Source organism: Dermacentor variabilis, chromosome 5 (genome assembly GCF_050947875.1).
Source record: "Dermacentor variabilis isolate Ectoservices chromosome 5, ASM5094787v1, whole genome shotgun sequence".
In the NCBI taxonomy this organism is placed as follows: Eukaryota; Metazoa; Arthropoda; class Arachnida; order Ixodida; family Ixodidae; genus Dermacentor; species Dermacentor variabilis.
In genome coordinates this window covers 25,243,741-25,269,616 of record NC_134572.1, presented here as the reverse complement: position 1 = coordinate 25,269,616, position 25,876 = coordinate 25,243,741, and the positions used below count along the sequence as shown (strand labels likewise).

Here is a 25,876-nt window from a genome sequence, read left to right as displayed (position 1 = left end):
GAATATATATTTTCTAACACCTGCAGACAAAATTTTGCTTTGCTATAACAGATACCGAGTTGGATACTACAATTTGATTTTATTGTAGTAGTAGAATACTCTATTGAAATAAAGAATGGCCAACTAAATTTTATATTTAGTTTGTTCCATCTAATAATTTGCTATATCGAGGTTCGACTTTATTAAGTAAAGCTAGATTGGAGTAGGTCGCAATGAGAGCAGCATTCCGGGCAAGTTGGTAATCCATTACTTAAATGATATTGCGCGACAAAAAAACCGACATGGACGTAAGAGAAGACGACACACCAAGCGCAAACTTTCAACAGTTGAAAGTTTGCGCTTGGTGTGTCGTCTTCTTTCACGTCCGTGTCGTTTTTTGTCGAGCAATATCATTTAAGTAGGTCGCAGTTCTGAAATACTAAATGGGAGCTATGTATTTTAAGGATTATCTTTCTACAGTTCTATTCATTCGTTGTACAGAGGGATGGATTGTCGCTTTAGTGGTAGTGTGCTGTTGTGCGAGCCAATGCAAAATGTTAAAAAGGGATTAGAGTGAGAAATTAAAAATACTGATACATATATTGAAAATTAGATACGATGAAGCAAGTCTGAAATGTTTCTTGCCAATACCAACATGTAACGAATATATGCTTGTAACTAATATTGGACATAAGGAAGGTATTTTTGTGTACTGCACAATTTGATTATAACAAGGTTCGACTTAAAGAATCATTATAAAATATGACCCCAGGTTAGTCTCATTATGGCGTAAGGCTTGGCAAGCCAAAAGAGCATCAGAGGAACTGGAGCTGCAACCCTACCCTGACATTTCTATACCAATTCTTCCGTGATTGATTCTTATGGGTTTTGAAAGTGGGTGCTTAGGACTCACTACTTGCTTGTCAATGAAAAGGGATTATAGTGAGTTTGAAAAGAAGGGTTCCACTGCTGCTGGGAGCATGTTGAGAGCTTATGATAGTTACGTGAATATTTACGAAATATATGAAATGATGCTGAAATCATCACTATTGCCATTTGGACGTGGCATATAAAAGAAAACAAGGCTACGTTTGGCCTTGTGTTTTCCACCAGTAATAAATGTTGCTTTTTAAAAAGAAATGTAAAGTTTTGAAAGAATACTCTGCCAGTCTAAATTAGTTCGGTGTTCTTATCTGTCGTCCATTTATAAAAGTAGCAAGTAGCCATGGGTGTGGAAAAAAATAAACTTAAGTAAGGCATGTGCATACTTTCTTTACACATTCTTTTTTTCTCATATATTATTTCGATTATGCACATTGCTCCCATTTATAATAAGACTTACGTAAGCCCCTGTTTTGACCATTTCTACATTGTTTTGTTGTATTGCGGTTCACACCTTTCCATTGAGAGCTATGCATGGATAACACTCTCTCTTCTTTTTTTGGTGAAATAGGTATGGCGTATGGAGTGGGTGTATGCAAAACAGGTAATTTGACAGTTGTCTAACAAGAAAGGACAACTGCTTTAACAGGCACACCTTTTCTTTTGTTACATCGAAATGTTTCTTAATTCAAGGAGCACCCTTGCATCAAGGCTTCCTTAGTGTAGAAAGGTTCTTCTAAAATGCAGTAATATATTGGAATTGATGCTTCCAGTCACTACTGCATTTCTGCAGTTTAATAAGAGAGGACACAATTCAGTAGCACGGTGCATGCAACTTATGTTAAGGCATTCCTCTATATCTACATTTCACCAATTGTCTTTTCCAGTGAGTGTCATTTCCAAGGAACCACATGTGCTGTTTGTTCACTGCTACAAGGTTTGATTATGTTAGCAATTGGCTGTAAACATCTGTTATTCAAAGAGTTTAGGGAACTCACTTGCATGTTCAAGGATTATGAATGATAAAGATGTTAGTGCCTTAGATGCACATAACAGGGCAGAATTGTTTTTTTTTTTAGATTTTAAAAAATCTTTGACCGTGTTCCACACCATAGGTTGTTACTTCAACTTTAGAACTCAACATTCACTCTAATGTAATTACATAGATGAGCAATTTTCTCCCATCTAGAATTCAGTTTACATCAGTTAACAATTCTAACTCATGATATGCTGATGTTACATCTGAAGTTCCACAAGGCAGCGTACTTAGATCTTTACTTTTTCTAATCTATATTAATGATTTACCCAGTTTCGTGACGTCTAAAATCAGACTATTTGCAGATGATGGTGTATTTTATCTATGTATAACTTACAACTTACAAGCATCTTGGCATCAATCTTCAGTCAAACTTATCATGGAATAATCATATTAATCTTATGCTTGCTTCGGCTAACCGTACTCTCAGACTTCTTAAACATAATATAAAAGAAGCCCTAATGCATATTATAAAACTAACGTACACCACATTAATCTTTCCTAAACTACAATAAGTGTCTGCCATTTGGGATCCCGAACAAACTTATATCATCAGTAGCATCTAAGCCTTGCAAAGCCACGCTGTATGATTCATTTTTTGGATTATTCACGTTACACCAGTGTGACTTCATTAAAGAATAAAACAAAGTTTGACAACTTAGCGCTTTGCCGTAAAATTTCTTATGTATCACTTTTCCATAAGCTTTATCACCATCCTTCAATTCATGGTGAATTCTTTCAGTCACCAGCAGTTATGCCATTGGGTATATTTGTTCTTACTGCGCACAATAACTGAATGGGACGACTTATAATCAGACATTACCACAGACCCGATTTAACTAAGTTTCAAGATGTAATTCGCTTACGACTTGCCACCTAATCTTGTTACTATTAATATTCTATTCCTAGATTTTACAGTGTTTTTTTCCCCACAATGTCTGTTGCTGTTCGCTTTTCATTGCGGTGGCCTTATGTTTCTCCTAATATGTTTTAATGTGTTCTCTTCAATTTTTGCTTGTGACCCATTTTTGTACACACCTATGTTTTTACTCTATATTATTTTGTGTTTTCTTTTGTTTTGTTTGTTAGTACAATGTATAATCTGTGGCGAATGCTTAGGTGGCCAAGCCTCCCCCCCCCCCCCATGTAATACCCTCGGAATGAGGGCTTTTGGGGGTATTTTGAACGAATGAATGAAATGAAAGAAACATCATAGTTTTTGTAAGGGGGGGTAGTAAATGTGAGTTTGGTCATGCATGCAAAAATTTTAACATTGGTGTACTGCTGAATGCTAGGGATGTGTTCCACTATCAACAATGCTTGAAGCAATTTGTTATGGTTCTGGTGCAGTATTGTTGTGGCACACCTCCACTATTTTCCACAAATTCATGCCACGCAAAGGCGCAAAGGCTAGGGTTACTAGAAAAGTGCTGCTTGTGTTCACACGAAAATGTGACCATACACTACATCGTTCCACAGATTGGTGTTCACAATAGGTGGCAACATCATGTTTGCGTTTGAAAGAATGCTGTACTGTATTTTGCCTCAGACACAAGTTTGCTGCTTTAATTCATTATGGTTTAGCTATGCTATATTTACTGAAACTCTAATATAAAGTCAACACAGTGTTTAAGAACGTAATAAATATTTACAGAATAAGCATTTCATTGGCAATAAACATTATTTTTTCTCATGTGATGCAGCTTGCTTTGCATGTGACCTTAGTGTTTGTCATGTTGCGGTATCCAGCAGTAGTGGCACCTCATGAACATAAATGCATTCACTGGAAAAGACATTAGTTTTGTGCACATGACAGGCATGCAACACCAATGTCACACACACAGTTTGAATGCTCATTGAGTGCTGCGGTTGAATTTGTTGAGACCCGTTCATGTTGGTGAAAGAAAGCCACTGTCCCTAATGGACCAAACTTCAGAACTCACTGACATTTCTTATGTAACATCTGAAAACAGGTTTAGTTTTATTAAGCCTGAACAACCCTCAGTAAATGGACAGTACTCGATGACCATAGCTATACTGCGTGCTTGGCAGATATTTAAAAAACATATTCCACTGAGGCAGAGTTGAATGCCTGGCTTTGACTTTGTTACTTTGCGCTGCTAGACAGCAAAGCCTTCACCTTGCATGTCATTGTAGGTGTCCTCTCTGTTGTACTTGTGTGCACCAAAAATGCTTGGTAAATGTAATTTGTTGACCAGTACTGCTCTTTAGGCATCCAATCATTCTTGTGTCTGTGAACCAAGCTAAATATTGATAGGTAGCTCAGGGTAAAAGGAGTCCATTTATTGTACTTTTTTCTTCGCTCCTTTTTTTTAAATCTTGGCAAAGCATCGCTATAAATTTTACATAATGTATTTTTGCATTTCGATGGGGACAAGATGCACAAACACCCGTGCGCTTTAAAGAACCCTTGGTTGTCCAAATTATTCTTTAGTCCCCTGCTACAGAGTGCCTCACAATCAAATTGTGGTTTTGTCACCTAAAACCCCATAATTTAATTTTTTATAATGCATTCTGTAGAGATTTAGTTCTGAAGTGCATTCAAAGTTTCTATATTGTGGGATGTTCATTTGACAGCACCAATGCAAGTTCGGCATACAGCTCTAGATTAGAATGCTTTCTTTAATGTTCTTATGTTGCCAGAGCTTAGTATATGCATTAAAGCAAGTTTCCTGTACAAGCTTAGTCCTTTATCCTGCTTTATCATTGACCTAGTTACAGTAACTAAGCCTTATTACCCTAAATTGATAAATCATAGCAGGTAATATAAAATTTGGGTAACTTATGACATAGCAGGTAGATATTTCAATTCAGTTTTATTACCTTGGCTGTTGAGAGGCCCTCTGATGTGCTTGGAAACATAATTATCTTAGTCATGCAAGAGTTTCACCTAAACCATGGTCAACACTCTGAAATCTTTTCTGTAGGATTGTTTCAACAATTGTTATATGGAATCCTTAAAGTATTAATGTGAAATTACTGTTTGTGCCACTTTGTGCCAGGGCATTAACCACTATAGCTGTCACTCACCAGCATATATAGGGAAAAAAATTGTCAAATGTTAACGCTGTAGTATAACAAACAATGAAATAAGTGCACGCAAAATGCATGTACTCCAGAGTATCACTGTCCTTAACTAACATCTGTTTCCTTGACATTGTTTCCTCAGTGACTACTTGGTAATGTGTTTTGAGCATAGTTATAGCATGAAATGAGAGCTCTGGGCAGTTTCATGATGACTAGAATAGATTGTGTACTCACTACCATAAGAACAATTGGCACAAGTGATTGATAACCAAAGGGGCGAAATCATACTCTGCGATGCTGCAGTTTGCAAGAAAGGCTACTAGTGAGAGTGTTAAGTTATTAGCCTGGTTTAATACATGGAAATAGCATGCAAGAGTACAATGACGTCCTAATATGGACAGGTCAGCCTCCTATGCCGCTACTTGTGACGCTTTGCAAGCAAGAACTGTAGTGAGCAACACTATGGATTCGTCTTGAAGTATGGGAACAAGAAAATGAGAACAAGACACAACATTTATCACAACTTGAACACTTTGAGCTGATTTTGTGATGTTCAAGTTTTGATAAACACTGCATCCTGCCCATGCATACTTTTGTGTTCCCATTTTCTTTTGCCGGTGTCAGTGGTGGAAATGGCCAAAAGCATTTTAGATTAGGTTTTTTAGCTGGAAAAATGACGATTTGGACTAGATTTTATAGCAATCAAAAATGAAGATTCTGAATGGCTATCAGCCAGAAGCTATGCCTGTATGTCAAAAATAGTTCCAGAGTACTGGCACATATCATTGGGAATATTCTAAAGTAAGATAATCCAGGTACCTGACCACTCGTGAACAAATTACAACCATCATGTGGCCACACTCAGTCAACGAGCACGCTCGGAAAAGAGAATACCCGCGTTTCCCCGTGGTAAAGCAGGCTGCACAAAAGCACACAAAACTCTTTGCAATAGAGTTGCATTGCATGCGGGATGACCATTCAAGTATTTTGCAGCGTAAGCTGTATTGGTTGGCGATGGTGTCCACCACCGCCACTTCTGCCGCCAGTGTCTGGTGTCTGTAGCAGCTATCACTGGGAATGAGAAAAAGAATACCAACTTCCCGCCGAGTTTGAACCCGGGTCCACTGAGTGGCAATCAGCTACTCTCCCACGGAGCCACACCAGCGCTCGCTAGCATTCCGCGAAAGCATGCCCTATAAATGCGTCCGAGCGCGCGAGGAGGCACACTGTCACATGCACACCACACAGCATCGATGCGTGCACATTTCGCATTGCAGTTGCATATTATTACACGAGGTAGAGTGCCACCATGTAGTACATGCACAGGTAGCAGTACAAGACAGTTAAGAATGTTCAGGGAAGAAAAATAATTTAAGGACATGTATACAAGAATGCTAGAAAATATATTATGTACCTGGTTAAATCAAGCTGGCTAAGTGATGATTTCACTGCCACATTTCAAAGGGGATGCCGATAAATTATCAGCATCAGCATCATTATCATCTTATCGTGCCACTTGTCTTGCGATCTGAGATGCGTGCCACGCGGCGTCTATATGTGCGCCCTTTGCATTGCAGTTGTATATTACTACACCAGAAGGCGCCTCATGTTGCAGTTGCACTGGTAGCAGGACAAGGTAGATAGAGAAGTCTTGAGGAAGAAAGAGAAGGTAATGGAGATGTATAAATATTGATATACTGGAAAACATATTTGGCATCCCTGATTAATTCAAGCAGGCTAGGCGACTGTATTTCACCATCCCATTTCAAAAGGAATGCCATTAGATCATCGCCATCATCTTTAGCATCGTATCATGCCATTTGACACACGATGTAACATGTAGACCGCGTAGCTTCGATACGTACAAATTTTGCACTTCAGTTCCGTTACATCCCACGAGGTGTCCTGCAATGTAGCAGTTGCATATAGCAATTCCATGCTGAGCGTAGCTGGACCTGGTTATCTAGCTAACCTGGCCGAACGCACTAAATGGTCATCGTAGGTTCAGGAACCCCTTTCCCATACGAAGTATGCATGCGGGACACACCAACAACACCTAATGGGCCGTGTGTACATTATTAGGCTCGACTGAAATTCATCCTAAACTATGCACAACCCACAACTATAGCGCATAGTTTCCAAATGGCTGACTGCGAACATGCACGAACACGTTCTGGATTGGATTAGCTCAGTGACCCATTAGCTCATTTAACGTTATGAATGGCAGGAGATGCAATGGCGCTCTTTGCATAAGGTGGGAGTGACTGCCACCTGGCTTGACCATGGATCCTTTTCATTGTGGCCTTTGAGATTGTACTGGACAGCTCGTCCTGGAGCAGTCTTGGAAAAGTTTTTCTTATGTGTAGCATGGATGTAGCTTCTCTAATGAAGTGTAACAGATTGTAGCAATTGGAGCAGCATTCCCACCACTGCAGTGTTAAAAAGTGATCCATTCTGGCCTGCTTTGCTTGTATTTGTCTTAGGCACTACGATTGAAGAGTCGAGATGAGACCTGACACTCTTGCTGTTAACACTTGCAAACTGCTGTGCCATTTGTTTTGATTTTGCCACTGATCATTAATACCGATCATATTTTGGGGTGATTGTCAAAAAACAAGGATGAGCACACACTAGCAGGTGTATGTACTGCACAATGTCTTGTCATCTGTTCTCGTAAGCTTACTATCTACTTTTTTTTAAGTATTCTGTTTTTAGTGTCTAATATTATAATAGTTTTTTTTTCTTCCTGTTTCACAACTGCAAATGAGTTTGTAATAAGTGCATACACCCATAAGATCGCTTATATATAGCAAACAGTAGAGGGATGGGTTTGGCTTTTGGTTTACAGCCAGCTCACCCTAGATTTTTGATGCATATTTTTTTATCTTCCTTAGTATGGCTGTTTCAGCCGTGGCTTTGATGAGGAATTTGATGATGGAAAGGTGTGTATCCATACAGACTGTTCTTGTGAAAGTTGCCAGTGTGGCTTTGCTTGGTTCATATTTATATATATATATATTTTTTATGTGTGTATGTCTGTGTATGCTTGGATGCCCATGGGGCCTGACGTGCGGGTCACAACCAGCCTTGGACAGGTCACTTATGGACGAAGTCAGCAGTTTGTTCTCTTTCAAACAACCTGGTTGTCGGGCTTTCACATTCATGAATGTGCGAGGTTTACATGTATAACCTTTTCTTATGTTGGATTTGGTAACCTATTAGGGGAACATAGCTTGTTGAAATTCACTTTTGAATGTCTACACACAAGGCATATAGGGAAAAACACAACTCCATTATGCCGCATGTGTGCAGCTGCACCAACAGCTTTCAGTCCTGGAGGTTTCGTAGCAGCACAGTAGGGAAATATTAGGTTGCTCTTGAGTTTTGCTTTTTTAAGTTTTAAAATTTTTTGCAACATACAAGTTATATTCAAATATTTCTTTCATTGTGCTTATTACGTATGGTCATGAAGTGTGCATAAAGACATAGGTAATATGAATGAATCTCCATAATTAGTCATGCATGTTTTTTTACAGCACAGCTGAAAGCCTGTTAAGGTTTTGTGTTTGTCTGTACTTTCTAAGCATAAGTAGGAAATAGGGGACATGTTCATGTTTTGAGCTTGTCACTGTAAATTTTGTTTTGGGAGCTGTGAATATGTGATGACATTTATTGCCAGCTCATCCCTAGCAGTAGACCAATACACACAGCTCAGGCATACTGAGCATATTGATGACTGCCATATCATAGTTATGCACAAGCTTAATAATACATTCATCTTATCTTTTACTAACTACTGGCCACATTCTGTTTCTAGTCCTTGACGTCATAACTTTGGCCTGACATGCGTCTACCATATAAAGTTAAGTCCATGGTGTTTTGAGGAGCTAGCAATATTTAATATGAAGCAATATTGGTTACAAGTTCTTCAAGATGTTGTCTACAGGGATGCACCCATGGCTTTGTGAGCTCGTCGTCACTTTGAGAATTGATGAGTCGTAGCTACAAAATCATTTTGGTAAAAACTTCCAATTATTGCTGTTGGTCTGTTGGTTTACATAGTGTACACTTATGACTCCTTCAATTGGAGATACTCTATTTACAAAAAACAATAATGTAAAAGAGTAGCTGTTCATGAAAAAGCACAATGTTGTTAAATGATGACATAGTGCTAACAACAGTCCTTACATATGGTTTCGATTTCATTATATCATGGTACGTCTGTAAAATATCTAAAGCACAAGGGACATTCCGAAAGTAAGTTTCGTCATTTATTTTCACACGGAAAGTTTATTGCCAAAAAAAATACACCATGGCATCATGAACTATGCATCTTGCACTATTTTTCCACATAGTTGCCACTGACATTGAGTCATTTGTCGTAGAGTGCAATCAGTTTGAAGAAACCACTCTGGTAATACTTGGTGCCCTGCAATAAAAGGAATTGCCGCACAGCCTGCTCCATCTCAGCATTGTTGTGGAAGTGACGTCACGAGAGTGCGGCTTTCAGTGCAGAGAACAGGTGCCCATTCACACCGAATAACAGCACGCACTTCCATTGGTGACCACGTTGTCAGCACAAGTCTGTCTACCATCGTGATCTGTACGCTAATAACCTCAGGCACCACTGGTGTGCTGCTACTCTCTCCTCTTCGGCGCTCTGCGCATGCGTCGTTCCTCCTCTGCTGATGCTCCTTCTGTTGTTGAACCAGCAATGGGCGTGGATTCTTATGGCGATTGTTGATTTCACCTGGTGTACCATCTTCTATTTAAAAAAAAAATGACAAAACTTACTTTCGGAACATCCCTTGTATTTAACACTTTGCTATGGCTGTCATGTTAAATTAAAACACTTGTGTAAAACTACTAAAGGGATTGGGGTGGTACTGTAGGTAGTTGTAGTTGCGCACTTATCTCTTAGAACCTGTAATGGCACAAACTTTCTTTTGGTATCATTAAATATTGGTGGTACACACAGATATGGGAGTCAGCATTTAGGTGTATGCAAGAAGACGAACGCCATAAGGGATATATATTCGTTAATAATAGTTGACTCCTTGTAATGGAACGCACCAAGGGACCTTCCAAGTTTGTTTGCCTTATGAACAGTTTAACTTAACAGAAGTACAATGAACCTAAAAAAAAACTAAATGCAGTTTCTTGAAGTTTTCAGCTTATCAGAGAATTAGCTAACAGAGGTATTCTTAATAGGAGTCTACTGTATTTATATTGGCAATTGTCAAATGTGACTTTTCCTTCACGAAATTTGGATAAGTGTCGGATAAATTTGGATAAGTTTAAACCTTCTGTTTAGCTGCTCAGTCACAAAGTCAAAAAGAAAGAAAAGACAGCAGTCAAATTGGCAATCCAGCAAGTTAATTAAAATTTCCTTACTGCACAACCTGCTGGGTTCTTCAGCATGTCCTTCAGTACTTGCAGCTTATGCATAAATGTAGTGATCACTGTTGCACATTGATCATGCATTTGATGCACATCTTTAACTGTCAACTGGTATCTAAAGGCAAAGGCTCTTGCCTGAGGCCAGTGCCCTGTTCTTCACTTTTGTCTCTTAGAAATTCACTTGCACTGAATCAGTTGCGTTTATTCAAAGAAAGTAAGCCATGAAAACTATCCAGTCTCCTTAACATGTTCTACAGTAGAGTTTTTTGATGATTTGATGGGCAAACATGACACTGATCGCACCTGTAGCTATAACAGTACTAGTTAACTTGACAAGTTCGCTTGATGAATAAAAGCTTTGGTGTAACAGCATCAAGGACTGCTGACATGTAGGTGCTTGTAAGTAGTACAAGGGCTTTGTGTGAAGGGACGTGCTTTCAACAAGCAATGTTTTTTTAACTGACTTCGTCTGTATCTTTCTTTTTTTCTTTTTACAGCATTTGTGATTGTTCTCTATAGGAATATAGAATGACATTCTTATTGTTCTTGTAAATGCGTCACAGACGTAGTGCCATTTACTGTGTGTCATTGGCTGTATCGGAATAGATAATATAAGGTACAATATGGTACAAGCTACAAGTCAGCCCTGCCTAGGCATTGTTAACAGAATACGGTATTCTAATTCAGCCTAGTTCATTAGTGCACTTGTCCTTGGCTGGGAGGACTCATTTTGTTGTGTATGAAACTCCTTGCATGCTGAATGTTTCTCCTGTATCCCACTAACTGCAGGATACCACCAATGTGATCGAGTTGTTTAGAGTGGCAGAATTCAGCTGGAAAGAACGAACAGCTAACAAAGTTGGTGCGTTCTCCAAAACACAGCACAAAGAACAGAACCTGTCTCTTCCTGTTATTTTGCTGTATAAGCTTGTGAAGCAGTTATTTCTTACTACGTGAGAGTTGTTCGTGAAAGTGGACATTTAGTTGGAAAAAGGTAATCCTTTCCATTGCTCACTTTTCAGTGACTCTCAAGAAGAGCTTAGGACAGTGGGAGTGTTTTTATTGTCTCTCATTCGTATATAATGAATTCCAATAGAATCTATCATGCACTTGCTTGCTGTTAAGCTCGCTGTCCACATTGTGCGTGCAGTTGGAATGAATTGTATCAGATAAATGCACTGTTTCGCTCAAACCAAGAGCAACTTCAATACGGAACAGAGTGCACACACCACAGAGTGGTGTATGTTCATGTTCTGTGTGCTGTGTATCATATCTTTATTTTAATACGTTCTCGATTTTGTGCAGCACAGAGAATTTATCTGATGCTGTGAATGTATGACCAACTGGCCCTTGTTGCAGCTTAAAAGGATGTTCCACATCAACCACTGTAGTTATGTAGAAATTGCACTGATTCATGCTGTCAGGGCTAGGTCACGTACACATGTTATAATTAATTTCGATAGAGTGTAGCCACTACATTCTTTGCTTGGATTGGTTTAAAACCTTGTGGTGACAGTATGCTAGCCACCACTGGCCTCTTTTGAGAGTATGGGTACTTCAACACACTATACTTCCTGCAGTCCCATATAGCAGGCCGTTATGCACCACAACTACCGTCGTGCACATTGGGATCACAGTAGCAGCGAATTACAATTTTTTTTTTTTCAGTGTAAAATAATAAATGTCCAAGAAAGGCATTGCACAGACAGCTAATGCCATCGGCTAACTAATCAAGCCACTCACGCGTCCTATGGAGGCTGTGATGCCCACCTACTTTTCATGCATTGCCTTTTCTTTTGCTTTCGCTCCTTTCCCTTCATCATAAATGGAAATATTGATTCATCTTGACGAATGCCCATTATCAATGCCTGCCTTAGGAACTTCATTTACTCTTCATTCACTTGTGTTGGCTTTTATAATAGTTAGTTGGTCTTTCAGCAGTTATAGGTGTTGGTTCGAGGGGTGCTCTCTCAGCTATATCCTTAATTATGGTTATCATATTCCAGAGCATTAGTGCATGTACAGTTTCACCTTGTGTTCCCTGTAATCGCAGTTAGGCTTAGGGACTGCAGATCTGCCCACCATTCTATTTAGCATGGTTGGCACCATGTTACCCTGAGGACAGTAGGGTAGAAACCACAAGCCCGCAATTTTCCTACAGATACTGACAAAAAGGTTGAAATTTACAAAAATTCAGAGCATCAAATTTATGACTGTAATTCCACAATGAAAGCATGTGTAACGATTCTGTAAACAGTATCTGTAGGGCATCTGGAACAGACAGAATTTATACATCATACGTGGTTCTAAATTTGTGAATAGGACTTTGTAAAACTCATAATCAAAGTGATGGTTGGCATACATTATAAAATAATATGTTGCATTGGTCCTGTTTAGACACTGCGATAGATTCAGCTGATAGAACTGAAACATTTTCTTTTTTGGTGCCAAATTTCACAGTTGCACATCTAAAGGAAGCTTTAGCTTAGGCCCAACTCCTATTTTCTTATTGAAATATATGCGAAATGCAGAAATGATTTTGTTAGACAAACTTCTGAGTGTATTTGAATAAAAATTGGGTTTAAGAGGGAAAGCTACAAATTGTACGCACTGCAGCAAGCAGAATTTTGATAGCAAGCTTCAGATTTCCTTTAACAAAAGTTGCCTGAAATTGTTAAATTTTAAAGAAGTTTGGCACATATTCATAACTGCACCAAAAACAGGTATCGAAATGCTATAACTGTATCTGTTAGTGCATTTGAAGCAGACAAATAAATAATGTTTAGTTCACAGAAATTATATTGTTTAATGGGCTTTGAAAAAGCTATATTTGCAGATTATTCATATATGCCAAATATGTGTCCATTCCTGTCTGCTGTAGATGTCCAAATAGATGCAACTTGTGTAATTTTACTATTGTTACTATGTCTTTCTCCTTATTTGTGCCAAGTTGGAGCTTTAAACTCCATGTCTGAGTGTTCAAAAATTTTGCTGTGTTCAATAGCTTATGCAAAGATAGTGGATTGTCTAAATAAGAAATTTGCTGCCTACAATCGGTAGATTTTTCTTTCTTAAATACAAACGGTTTCACCAAACTAGTTCTGTGGTTGCCAAGAAAAAAATTTATCCATTTGTATGTATTTAGGTAGGAGCTCACAAGGTAATACTTTTTCTTAAAGCATCATCTTCTTATTTATTTGCTAGTTTCAGCAACATTTCCAAAAGTATTGAATATATGAAGCTTAGAACGACAGAAAGCTGAGCTAGTTGGTAAGGATTCATTATGCAAAAAAGAAGTGAGGCGTGCAGACAGGACACAAGAGTAGAGAAGTGGACAACACGAACGCCGACTATCAGCTGAAGGGAACACTGAGGCAAAAGAAGAAGAAGACACAAAACTCATCTGCGCATGCTCAGGAATGGTAACACGACGTGTCAGTCGCGTACATGTGCCGGTCTACGTGAGAGATAACTGTTAAGACACTTAATCTCTTCCTTATGTAAAGTAATCGAAGGCTGACTCACGCACGCACTTCCACCATTAAAGATATGCCATGCCTCTACCATAAGATGCGTATCTTCATTCTTATGCCTGTACAATATCGCGCATTCATCTAACTCTGGCGTGCAGTTACAATCTCGGCAATGTAGCGAAAGATTAGAAGGCGACCCACCAGTTAACGACCTTTTATGTTCCATTAGCCTCTGATTGATACACCGTCCCGTTTGCCCTACGTAGAACTGGCCACAGCTAAGGGGAATTTTATACACCACACCCATACGACAGTCAGTAAAACTGTTGTTCTTATTGTGCTTCACTGGACAAATATCTGTTCGTTTTTGCCATTTACCCGCTCCTTTTTATTCTGTACGGCAGCACATATCTTGCCTAGCTTATTGGGAGCAGTGAAAGCAACATTAACGTCATATCTACTTGCAACTTTTTTAAGCCTGTGCGACACTGAATGAATATACGGAATAGCCACTACTCTTTTTTTGCTACTACTGCTTTCCGTAATCACGTCCATCCCTCTCGAAACAGACTTCTTTAGGCGCTCAGCCACAGTGGCCACCGCTACACTAGGATAACCTGCTTCTAATAGGCGCCGGACCTGCGCATTAAAACTGGCGCTCATTTTATGCATGCAGGATCTGGTGAGGGAAGACTTAAGGCACGACATGGCAATTCCGTTTCTTACTAATTTAGAATGCTTGGATTGAAAGTCTAGCAACGGCTTCGAAGATCTTGGGGAGTACTGCCAACAAACATGGTTTTGTTCGAAGATCAAGGAAATGTCAAGAAACCGAATTACGCGTCGCTGAGGAAATTCCTTGGTAAACTTTAATCCTCCCCCATAAAGTTTAAATTGATCACTTACTGAGGTAGCAGCGGAATCGAATTCTTCCGTATTGCAGAAAATCAGGTAATCATCAACATACCGAAATATCTTGATAACGCTAGCACCTAAGGCTTTCTCTAAGCAGTTGTCAACCTTACTCAGGTAAATGTTGCTAAGAATAGGGGCAACCTTTGAGCCAATACAAATGCCTGATTTCTTTAAGTTATTTGTTGTGCCATGTAAGCGTAGATTTAGCTTGGCAAGCACTTACATAACATTGTCACACCTTGTTCCTGCATTGTATGTGGTATATCTGGGATTCCATTAGTTGCACACAGTTTTGCTATGACTCGATTGATAGCTTATCTCGCATTATCTTATGCTTTTCTTATTGGTGAGAAAAAAATTGGATATGTCTGCCACTTTATACTTCTCGATCTCTTTGATGGCACTGTTTGTAATGCTGTTTGAAGCCAATTTATGTTTCTTGTCATTAATGTCCCGGGTTTTCTGTAGGTTTTGAATTTATGTTGAGTTATGCATGATTTTACCTCTTTTTTTTTTTTTTGCTTTTTCTGCTTGGTGCATGCTCAATATTGATGTTTGTTTCTGAGAAACCATCTTGACCATTCCATCCCTGCCAACTCTTTGAAGATGGATGTATTCCTAAGTTTCCATCTTTTTCAACTTCTAGGTTTTCAGTGCTATGAACATTACAGCCTATGACTTGAGCGTCGACATGCTGGATGTTCATGCGGTAAGTTTGCTTGCTTGTGCCAATAGCAAAGCATGCCTATGAAACTGTATAGGGCCTTGGAAAGTGTATGTCACAATTTCTTTCTGAAGCTGAATAAATTAGTATCAATATTTAAGTGCTTGTGACTTCTTGAGCAGTGAATACCACTTCATAAGGCTTCCATGCACATTTAATTCCCGACAATAAACTGTAGAGAATAGTGCATCAAAATTTTCCCTACAGTGAGTTACATAAAGGAAAAATGCTTATGCACTTTCTTTCTCTAGCAGTACTGCATAAGGAAATGCATAAGACTTGTTCTAGTAACCTTTCTCTTTCTCCTTTCCATGCCCAGGACCGAAACACATTTCATCGCTTCGACAAGTTCAACACCAAGTACAACCCTGTCGGTGAAAGCAGGCTACGAGAAATATTCCTCAAGACTGACAACTACATCGGGGGACAGTACTTTGCAGAAATCTTAAAGGTTTGTAAGTGTGGCCTTCTGTGAGTGCATGTTGAGAAGGTATTTCCAAGAAAGCAAGCACAGCTTTCTGAACTCAAATGTGAAAATAATTAATTAGCTTGGACACTGGCTAATTACGGTAGTATACAAGATGATAGGCAATTAATGAGCCAATTACAAACAATTCTTTGGAGTGATATTTTTCATAGATCCAGCTCCTAGCTGGTCCTGCCTTTGCACATGGGAGCATGTTCCTACACATTCTCTATTGAAGTAGAACCATAATGTGAAGGCTTTCCTTTGTATTTAGTTTAGGCTTCACATGTAAACAAGGTATTACAATGGTCATTTTTATTCCAATTGTGAGGGGAAATTACATCGAATTTAACAGTGCAACGTAAATTTATATATATAATATTGAAGCTCTGATCTTTACAAGAGATATAGAAAAGTGAAAGGAAAGTAATAAATTTTGTTTACTATTGGCTCCTTTGCTCTAAAATTCTTTAGAACGACGGTCACATTTCTACCTAAAAAGATTTCAATAAATACAAATAAAGGGGTTGTACTTCGGAAGTCTTTCCTTGCATTTGACCATCCTTTTTCTTAAATTATTCTTGAAAGCATGCTGAGCAGGAAGCGTTTTAATATAAAAGGCACAGCAATATAAAATAGGGTTTCAATTTTGGTTTATTCACATCCTTTAAAGGGACACTAAAGCGAAACAATAAATCAATTTAGACTAATGAAGCATTGTTTGAGAACCCTGCAGGCAGTCGTTTAAAAAAGATAGTTTGATTATTAGATGAGAAAATGAAGGTCCAAGTATCAGTATTTGAATTTCGCGCCGAAACCCCAGCGCCGGTACATCAGCGTGACCTCAGGGATTCCAAAGTATGTTTTCGCATTTGGGCCACGTTGGCTGAATAAAGGTTCCCGAAACTTGGTATGTTTAATATTTGCCCCCTTTAGAACACAATGTAGTCAATCTGTACCGCTATATATAATTAGTAGGGCCTAGAAGATGCCATCAAAATCTACGACGTCACAGCCCCTAGGTGCGGGAACTTAAGTAGGCGTCGCCACCCATATTTCGTTCTTGCGCTTTTTCTGGCTTACCAAACGTCTTATCGTTGTAAGAGTGGTGTTTTTTGTGTTGTAGAACGATAATTTACTGATGCAGAAGAAATCATTTTTTACTTTAGTGTCCCTTTAAGTGTGGACAGAATCGAGGAAAAAAGTGAAACACTTCACTCAAAGAGAGCACCCAAGCGCCTCTGTAAAAGGCACAAAAGAAAAGTGCACACGTGTATAACATACATACAACAAAAGGACACAGCACATATACCTACATTCACAGTTCTGAAAAGGTTACGAAAAACTCACATGGCACAATCTTCTGGTCGCTAATGATAAAACTACTAAATCGTTCTCTTTGATGTGCCACAGCGTACAGAAATGCATTCGGATTGAAGCACAACATTAAAACACATTTGTATTTCTAGAAACAAATTATGGGAATTGGCTTTGACTCCCTCCTTATGGTAAAAAAAGAAGCTACTGTAAGAATTAGTATCAAATATTTCGTGCGTTGCAAGTTTCCAGTGAAATGCTAGCACTTTGTGATGTGTTCAACAAGTGAGGCAAAGTACACTGCAACATCTGCCATCCGTATTCAGTTCAGCAAAAGAGAATGGATCAGGATTCTTAGCCTTGAACTCAATAAGAAGAAACATTGAACCTTAGATCAGAGTTTAGATCAGATATCTATATTAAAAAATACTAATTATCATTATCATCATCATTACCACTTATTTTCCCTTAGTTGGGGCATAATATTAGGGGTGGGGGGTGGCAGCAGAAAACATTACAGTGCGTGATATGACATAAATGAGAGCAGTGAGCAATGAAAAAAGACCGAATTAAAATACCAACTCTATACAGTGAAACCTCATTACACCGGAGTTGGTCGTAGCTCGGAAAAAGTACGTACAAAACGGTAGTACTGCTTAACCAGAATAGCATGAGATTCCACTTACCTGTCAAAAATGGAACTCGGAGAGAGTACGATGAAAGGGGAAAAAAGCAAGCAGTATTTATTTATTTCGCATGACAAATGTGTTATTTTTGTTTGATGCCGCGGCGGCATAGCAGTGACGACAGCGGCCTGAAACTTGCTGAAGCTACAAGCCAGCTTTTCAACCAGCCCCCTCTTCTCGGCAAACACTCGCATGGCAGATTCCTTGTTGGCATTTCATGTTCTCCGTACACGCGGGCGGTAGCGCAGCAGTAGTCGCGGGGCACCTTTTTCATTGCGGGGTGCTGTTCTCGTCGCGACAATTGCATTCATGAGGCTGACGTAATGCGCAGCTTCTGCTACTGTTGAGCCTGAATCACCCATGCTGTCGCTTTCCGTGTCATCCTTATCACTGTCGCTAGGCGACACTTCAGCGATGGCGAAAATCAAACCTTGTATCCGACATCTCTTCGCGGTCACAGCAGCGCTGCCAAACAACTTCTTCGCATTCCAAATGCCACACACCGTAGTCAACAGTAGACCCATGTTGCGTGCCAGCGCCGACTTTTTGTGTCACGTTCGATAGCACGAACGATGTCTAATTTTTTCTTCTCTGCTGAGTACCCGGCATCTTTTTTATCCGAGTTTTGGCGTGACGCAAGTTCTCGCTTGCGCGACGCCACAATGCTCTCTGGCACGGCACTGAAATGATGTTGATGTTGATGTGGCCTCACGTGCAAATGCACAGGACGCTTGGAGGCCGTTGTGCTGATCTCCAAGGCTTGTTGTTCTGCTGGGCAGCCCGATAGAGACGACGCACCGCCGTGTTTGCATGACGAAAAGTGGAAACACTACGTGGTAACTGATTCATATGCAAGAAGCTGGTACGGTTTATGCAGATACAAAACACATTATGTTCAATGGCCGCTGAGTCGGAAATTTGACTTTACTACATTTAAAATGAAACTACTGTTTAAGCGGGTGCGGTTTAACAAGGTTTTACTGTATAACAAGAACCACATACAGAAAAGATATTGTTAAGGGCAACGGGGGAGATTTCTCTCGTGAAGTTCATTGACTGGTGATTCAATAAAATTGTTCCTTCCATCCTGAGGGAAGGACAAAAAGCACAGCAAAACATTTAGGTAATAAAAGGGGTTGTAAGTCTATCTTTGAATTTTGAGGGATTTCTCTCATTGACAATAGACCCGGGAAGTCTGTTCCAGTCTTCAATAGTGCATGGTAGAAAAGATTGATTAAAGGATTTGGTAGATCCGAGGAGCCGTTGTAAACTACAAGAATTGAAAATAGGCCGAGAAGTACGATTAGGAGGCAGCAGGAGAACACCATGAATATCCAGAAAATTATTGTACATGTTGTGGAAAAGAGAAAACTGAGTGATCCTGCGGCGCACTGCTAGACCTAGGGATGATTTGATATTGGTAATACTAATATTCCTGTCATATTTTGAAGTGATAAACCATGAGGCTCGGCTCTGAATTACTTCTGACTCGTTGATTAAATAAGCTTGATGGTGGCCCAAGATGGAGGATGCATACTCAAGTCTGGTGTGGATAAAAGTTTCGTAGACTGGCTGACGAATAAAAGAGGGAGAGAGAGCGAGGGATCATCTCATGAAGCCGAGGGTCTTGGAGGTATCAGCAGCGAGCTTGAGTATGTGTTCTCACCAGGATAAGTTGTTAGTGATTTACTCCAAGATCCAAGATAAGAATCAACTTCCTCAATACTATCTGAATTAAGGGAATAAGGATAGGTATTGCTAACCCTTTTCCGAGAAGCCTGCATGAATTTATATTTAGAAACGTTCAAAGACATTTGCCATAAAGTGCACCAATTCTTAATTTTATGCCAGTCATCCTGAAGTTTAGACTGATCACTGCTGGAAGCAATTCTTCGATAAAGGACACAGTCATCTGCAAAAAGTTGTATAGTAGAGGAGAGATTATTTGGAAGATCATTTATAAATATCAAAAACAAGAGAGGACCTAGAACCGACCCTTGGGGAACACCTGACATTACATCGCAAGTTTTAGACTCCTGATTTTCGATAACGGTGAACTGTGAACGATTAGTCAGGAAGCACTCAAGAAAGTTTTGTCAATAAACGAATATGGGCTACGTGGTCGAAGGCTTTAGCAAAATCGAGATAGATCACATCTGTCTGAATTTACTACTGATCTTCACCTCCACATGGAGTCTTCTTTTCAAACAGTTGTGTGTCACAAGACAGGCCTTCCTGGAAACCATGTTGTTTGGAAAAGAAAAATGAGTTTTTATGAAGGTGTTATGCGACATTTGAATATAAAATGTGCTCTAGGAGTTTGCAAGCAATACAGATGAGTGATATCGGGCGATAATTTGACAGGCCAGAACGACTACAAGATTTGAAGACGGGAACAACTTTACTGATTTTCCAGTCCTTAGAAACATAACTATCATAAATTGATTGTGTAAAAACGATTTGTAAAATTTTGCTGGAAACCAGTTTAGTACTCTTTACTACTTTTGGTGGAATATTATCGGGACCCGGGGTGCTCGATACCTTGAGCTCATCAATAAGTTTCATAATTGCTTCAGCGGTAATTAGTACAGGATCCATTTGGACAAAACTATAATCAGGTAGGGAGTTTGGGGGAAGTGAGGTTTCCAGAGTAAAAACAGGACTATAAAGTAGGAGTTCATAACATCATATTGAAATTTAGGAGAAAACGGGGATCCATCAGGATTAGTTAGAGAAATGTTGGTGAGTGCTATGAGTATGATAGCTTTTTAAAATATTTGGCAGTTCCAGTCATTGACACGATCTGCCCAGGTTCGTGAACAAGGGGCAGGCTCAAGGCACCCTCCGTAAGAGTGACGCTACGAGTGTGGTGGTAGTGAACGATGACTGACCGCGAGCAGCTGTGCTCGTCGGTGTTTATTAGGTGATGTGACCTATGTTGCCCACTGAGCCTAGCGGGCCAACGAAGATTATGCCCGAGCAGGCATAACATGCTTGTCACACCTCTTACCCACAGTTTGTTCAATACAAACAAAATATGTCCAGGCTCAATGTAAAAAATAAGTTCACGCCTGGTCGAGGCTCTGCCGTTGTCCCAGCCGGGTCGACGGCGCCTCTTACCCAGTCGAGTAATGGTCTGGCGGCCTCCGCGGTCGAGTACTCTGCCTGGGCGCCAGTGTTGATGGACCGGGTGTGGCAACACTGGCCGCTGCCTGAGCCAGCCTCGCTCCCTCCAGAGGGTCTGCAGTGGCCAGCCTTGAGAGTGGCGCTGCACAACTGGCAGCAACTGGTGTTACCGTTGGTCCCCGTGTGGGCTGGACTTCTGAAGTGGCAGACGAGGGTGCAAGCCAGGTCCCGAGGCAAGCTTGACGTGCTGTTCGGCATGCCACATGTGGCACATGTGGCATGTAACAACCGGCCACACGTGGTCTTGTCCGGCATGCGGATGAGCAGTGATAAGGTGCTGGCAGGAGATATCACCTGTCTGGTGGACCAGCATGGGCCAGTACAGAAGTTCCTGGCAAAGACTGGAAACTGCCGACTCTGGCAAAGGCCCAGGATGGCACCCTCAGTCAGCAGCCAGCTTCTGCTTCAGCTGCTTCAGGAGTGCTGTGCTTTGGAGGTCCAGATGCAAGACGTCCAAGGGTGTCCTGACCATCCAGCCCAGCATGAGCTCACAGGGGGCACGTCCAGCAACATCGTGGGGCGTTGTCCAGTACTGGAACAGTACCCGGGTAACCTGCGTCCGGAAATCCCCAGCGTGGCTCTTCTTGAACTTGTCCTCGATGGTCTGCACTACCCACTCAGCTGCACCATTTGAAACAGGGTGGTACGGTGGAACCATCATCCAGCGGATTCCGGTCTTCATCAGCCAGGCAAGGTACACTGTGCTGGTGAAAGCGGGAGCATTGTCGGACACGATGACGTCCGGCAACCCCTGGGCGCTGAAGACCTGTCGCAGTGCTGCAATTGTCATGCCTGCGGATGGAGTGGTGATAGCTGGAACCTCCACCCACTTCAAAAAGGCATCCACTACTACCAGGACGTAATGGCCCTTGAAAGGCCCCCCCAAAATTCACATGCAGGTGGGACCAGGGTCGTCTCTGTGGGAATGGCCAGTGGGTGATCTCCACATGACGTGAGGCTCGCTGGTGCTCCTGGCAGACTTGGCAGCCATGCACCATGTGAATGATGTCCTAGTGCAGGCCAGGCCACCAAACATGGGACTGGGCCACCATCTTGGTCTTTTCCACGCCAGGATGACCCGCGGGCAGCAACTGCAAAACCCTGGACCGGAGACTTTGTGGGATATCATCACCACCCTGGAACCCCAAAGTAGGCAGCCCTGCTGCAGGCTCAGCTCGGCGGCCTCGGCGGCTCAGCGGTGGCCCGCTGAACCAACTCCTCCCCACGGAACACCACGTTGACCAGCTGGGACAGGACTGGGTCCTGGCTGGTCGCCTGTGACACCGCAGATGTGGAGTGTACCTCCGAGTATGCGTGCTCCAGCATGAACACTTCAGCAGGTTCTGGAGCAGCAGCAGGCACCTCTGGCAGGGGCAGGCGGCTCAGGGAATCAGCAGGTCCCAGGTCCTTTCCTGGACTATTGACCAGCCGGTAGCTGTAGGCGCCCAGCCTCAAGGCCCAGCGTACCACTCGAGGTGATGCCTGCGCAGGAACCGCCTTGTCAGGCCACAGCAGCCCAGCAGCCCCAACAGGGGCTTATGGCCCATGACGGCCTCGAACTTCCGGCCCCACAGGTAGTGGTGAAAGTGCTCGACCCTGAACGTGAGGGCCAGGCCTTCCTTGTCCAGCTGGCTGTAATGTAAATGACGTAGGGCATTCCTGGCCATCCTTGTCCCGGTGCACCAGGACAACTCCCACGTGGTACGGCAACACATCTTCGGTCAGGAAGACAGGCTTGGCCGGATCGAAGTGTACCAGAAGTGTGCCTTGGTGATTAGCTCCTTGCTGTGCTGGAAGGCCATGTCTTGCTCCTTCTTCCAGACCCACTGCTGACCATCTCGAAGCATAAGACTGAGTGGCTGTACATGCGCCAAAAGGTTTGGCAGGAAACTCCTGTAGAAGTTGATGAGGTCGAGTTTGCTCTTAAGCTCCTTGTTCTGGGGCTTAGGTACCTTGAGCACAGCATCAACGTTGCGGGGGGCCGGGGCTAGGCCGGCCTTGGAAATGACATGTCCCAGGTGCTCAACGCTGGGGGCCAGGAAAACGCACTTTTCTAGCTTGAGCTTGAGACCGGCATCCTGCAGTCGGGCCAAGAAGTTGTGCAGATTCGGCAGGTGGTCCCCGTCGTCGGTGCCGGTAACCAGGATGTCATCCAAGTACACCACGTGCCTCATGCCTTTGAAGAGGTTGTTCATCTCCCTCTAAAGAATGGCTTGGGCTGAGGCCACGCGATATGGTAAGCGCATGTACTGGAAGAACGCCACCAAAGTTGTTGATATTGCGACATGCTTCCGGGAGGCATCCTGGAGCACCAGCTGCCGGTAAGCCTCTCTGAGGTCGAGCTTCGTGATCTCTTGTCAGCATTGTCCCCCGGACACTGCTGACCCAGAGATCTTCAATCCTGGGCAGCGGGTTCTTTGTCGGCGGTAGTGACGGGGCTGATGGTAACCTTGACATCCCCACATATTCTGACACTGCTGTCTTGCTTGATCACTGGTACAATGGGAGTTGCCCATTCAGACGTCTTGACGGGCACCAGGATGCCCTCTCGCTGTAACAGTTACAGCTCCTGGGTGACTGCATCCTTCAGGGCAAACGGCAGTGGGTGAGGCTTGAAAAGCTAGGCCAGGCTCCCTCGGGTACATAGATGCCAGCCGTCATGCCAGCGAATGTGCTTTCCCCTGGCTAGAACAGGGACTTGAAATCGGTCAGGAAGTTTGGGACGTCTTTCACCACATGCAGGACGGCTTCCTGGTACTCCGGCAGACAAACGCCCAGTGCGTGAATCCAGTTTCAGCCCAGCAGCATCGGCAACAACCCCTTGGTTAAGTAAAGGGGAAGGATTGCCTCCCTGTCACCAAAGCGAACGATGACCTGGGCTCGACTCTGGGAGAGCTGTCTGGAGTAGCTGCACAGCATGATGCCCGAAGCCTCGACGGACCCGCTGAGGAAGGTACGCTTGCACAATTTCCCAGCCATGACCGACACGCTGGCCCCTGTGTCCAGCTGCATGGAAATGGGATGCCCGCAGAATTCAACAGTCAGCATGTGCGGTGGCACAGACAACAGAACAAGGCCTGTATGCCACATGTCAAAAATCGGCGGGTCCTTGGCCACAACATGGAGTCTGGCCGCGGAGGAACTTGAGCCTGCTGTCGCACATCTCTGCCATGTACCCTTGCGATGGCCACCCTGGCCGCAGGCTTCTGTGGAACCTGGTCCTGATCCGGGTTGCTGCTGCTGTCCGCCGTTCATCCTCCCTCTTCAGCATACCCGTGCAACGTGCCCAGTTTTCCTGCACATGAAGCATTGTGCTTGGGAGAATTGGAACTGCGAGGGGGAGTGGGCACCACCACAGCGACTGCAGGTACCGCCCTTTGTTGCCAACTTGTTGACCACCGCTTCCGCCGACAGTGAGCTGGCTGCACGTGCACTCTCACCGGTATCCAGCAAGGGGTCGGGAAGCTCCAGGAGTCGTGTCTGCATGGTGGGGTTGTTTATGCTGCAGACGAAATGGTCCCGTAGCAAGGAGTCCAGCTGGTCCCCGAAGGCGCCGGCGCTTGCTAACCCTCATAGCGCAGCAACGAACTGCCCGAAGGACTCTCCTTTCCAGTGGCTCCAGTTGTTGAAGCAGAACCGCTCCATTGGTGTGGACAGTGCCAGGCTGAAATGCGAGCGCAGTATGGTGAGCAGCTCACTCAGCATCTAAACATGCAGTGTGGCTGGCTTGAGGTGGTTGAGCAGGAGACTGAAGACAAGGGTCCCTCAGCTGGCCAGGAAAATGTCTCGCCGTTTTGCCTTGGGTGTGTCATTTGCCTGGAAGAACACGTGGACTTGCTCCTCGTAGACTGGCCAGGCAGACTCACCTCCCTCGAACGGCTCAGGCCTTCCATACAGGGGCATGGCAGCAGAAATGGGGGGCGGTGTTTCGCCACTCAGGGCGGCGTGGGTCAATACATGGGTGCTTGTCGCCAGTGTCAGGATCCAATGGGCTTTGCCCGCGTAGTTTGAATCCCACCCTCGTCACCAGTGTCACGATCTGCCCGGGTTCGTGAACGAGGGGGGGCTCAAGGCACCCTCCATAAGAGTGATGCTCTGCAGTGTGGTGGTGAACGATGAATGACCGCGTGCAGCTGTGCTCGTCGGTGTTTATTTGGTGCAGTGACCAATGTTGCCCCCCAAGCCTGGCGGGCCAGCAAAGATTTTGTCCAAAGGGACGTCACGTGCTTGTCACAGTCACAAAATTTAAATGCTGGTATGACATTTAAACAATGAAGCAGTTCTGCATGTGTATGGTAATCTGCATTTGTTGTAGAGCATGGAACCCTCTTCTGTAACATATGTATTTCATAGTTATTAAATGCATAAGCATTTCTATGCCTACCCAACAAGGAAACCCATTCGTCCATCTGTCCGTCATGTAATATGACAGTGGCTAGAACACAAAGCTATCAGCACTCGGCGTATTCTGTCCCCACCGCCAATCGGTCTCAATATGCCACCCCATATGCAGCCGCTGCTGGAGTACAGTTGATCAGGGCTGATAATGGTTCAACACGGATGGATAAAGTGCTAAGGAACAATAATGGTTTATAATGATTGGAACGTCATCAGTTCACCTGGCGCCGCCACCTGCAGTAGTTTGTTTGCATCATCAATTCACGCTGTCGTCTGCAGCAGCTCCTATGGCCACAGTGCTGTCGTTTATACTGGTCAGATCAAGCTTCATAAAATTCATGATGACACCAGGCATTGTGGAGATGA

At 42.8% G+C, this 25,876-nt stretch overlaps 1 protein-coding gene across 11 annotated transcripts in view; it reads left to right on the top strand.

Moving 5' to 3' along the window:
* AMPdeam (AMP deaminase) overlaps positions 1-25,876 on the top strand; it is a 136,205-nt gene that overhangs the window by 88,391 nt on the left and 21,938 nt on the right. For 6 of the 11 annotated variants that reach the window (XM_075691998.1, XM_075691999.1, XM_075692004.1 and 3 more), the window contains 4 exons: positions 1,433-1,465; positions 7,840-7,887; positions 15,380-15,442; positions 15,777-15,908. In XM_075691998.1, the coding sequence (XP_075548113.1) occupies positions 1,433-1,465; positions 7,840-7,887; positions 15,380-15,442; positions 15,777-15,908 (276 nt within the window). The remainder of the gene's footprint in view (positions 1-1,432; positions 1,466-7,839; positions 7,888-15,379; positions 15,443-15,776; positions 15,909-25,876) is intronic. The other 5 variants (XM_075692005.1, XM_075692000.1, XM_075692002.1 and 2 more) reach the window with 2 other exon arrangements.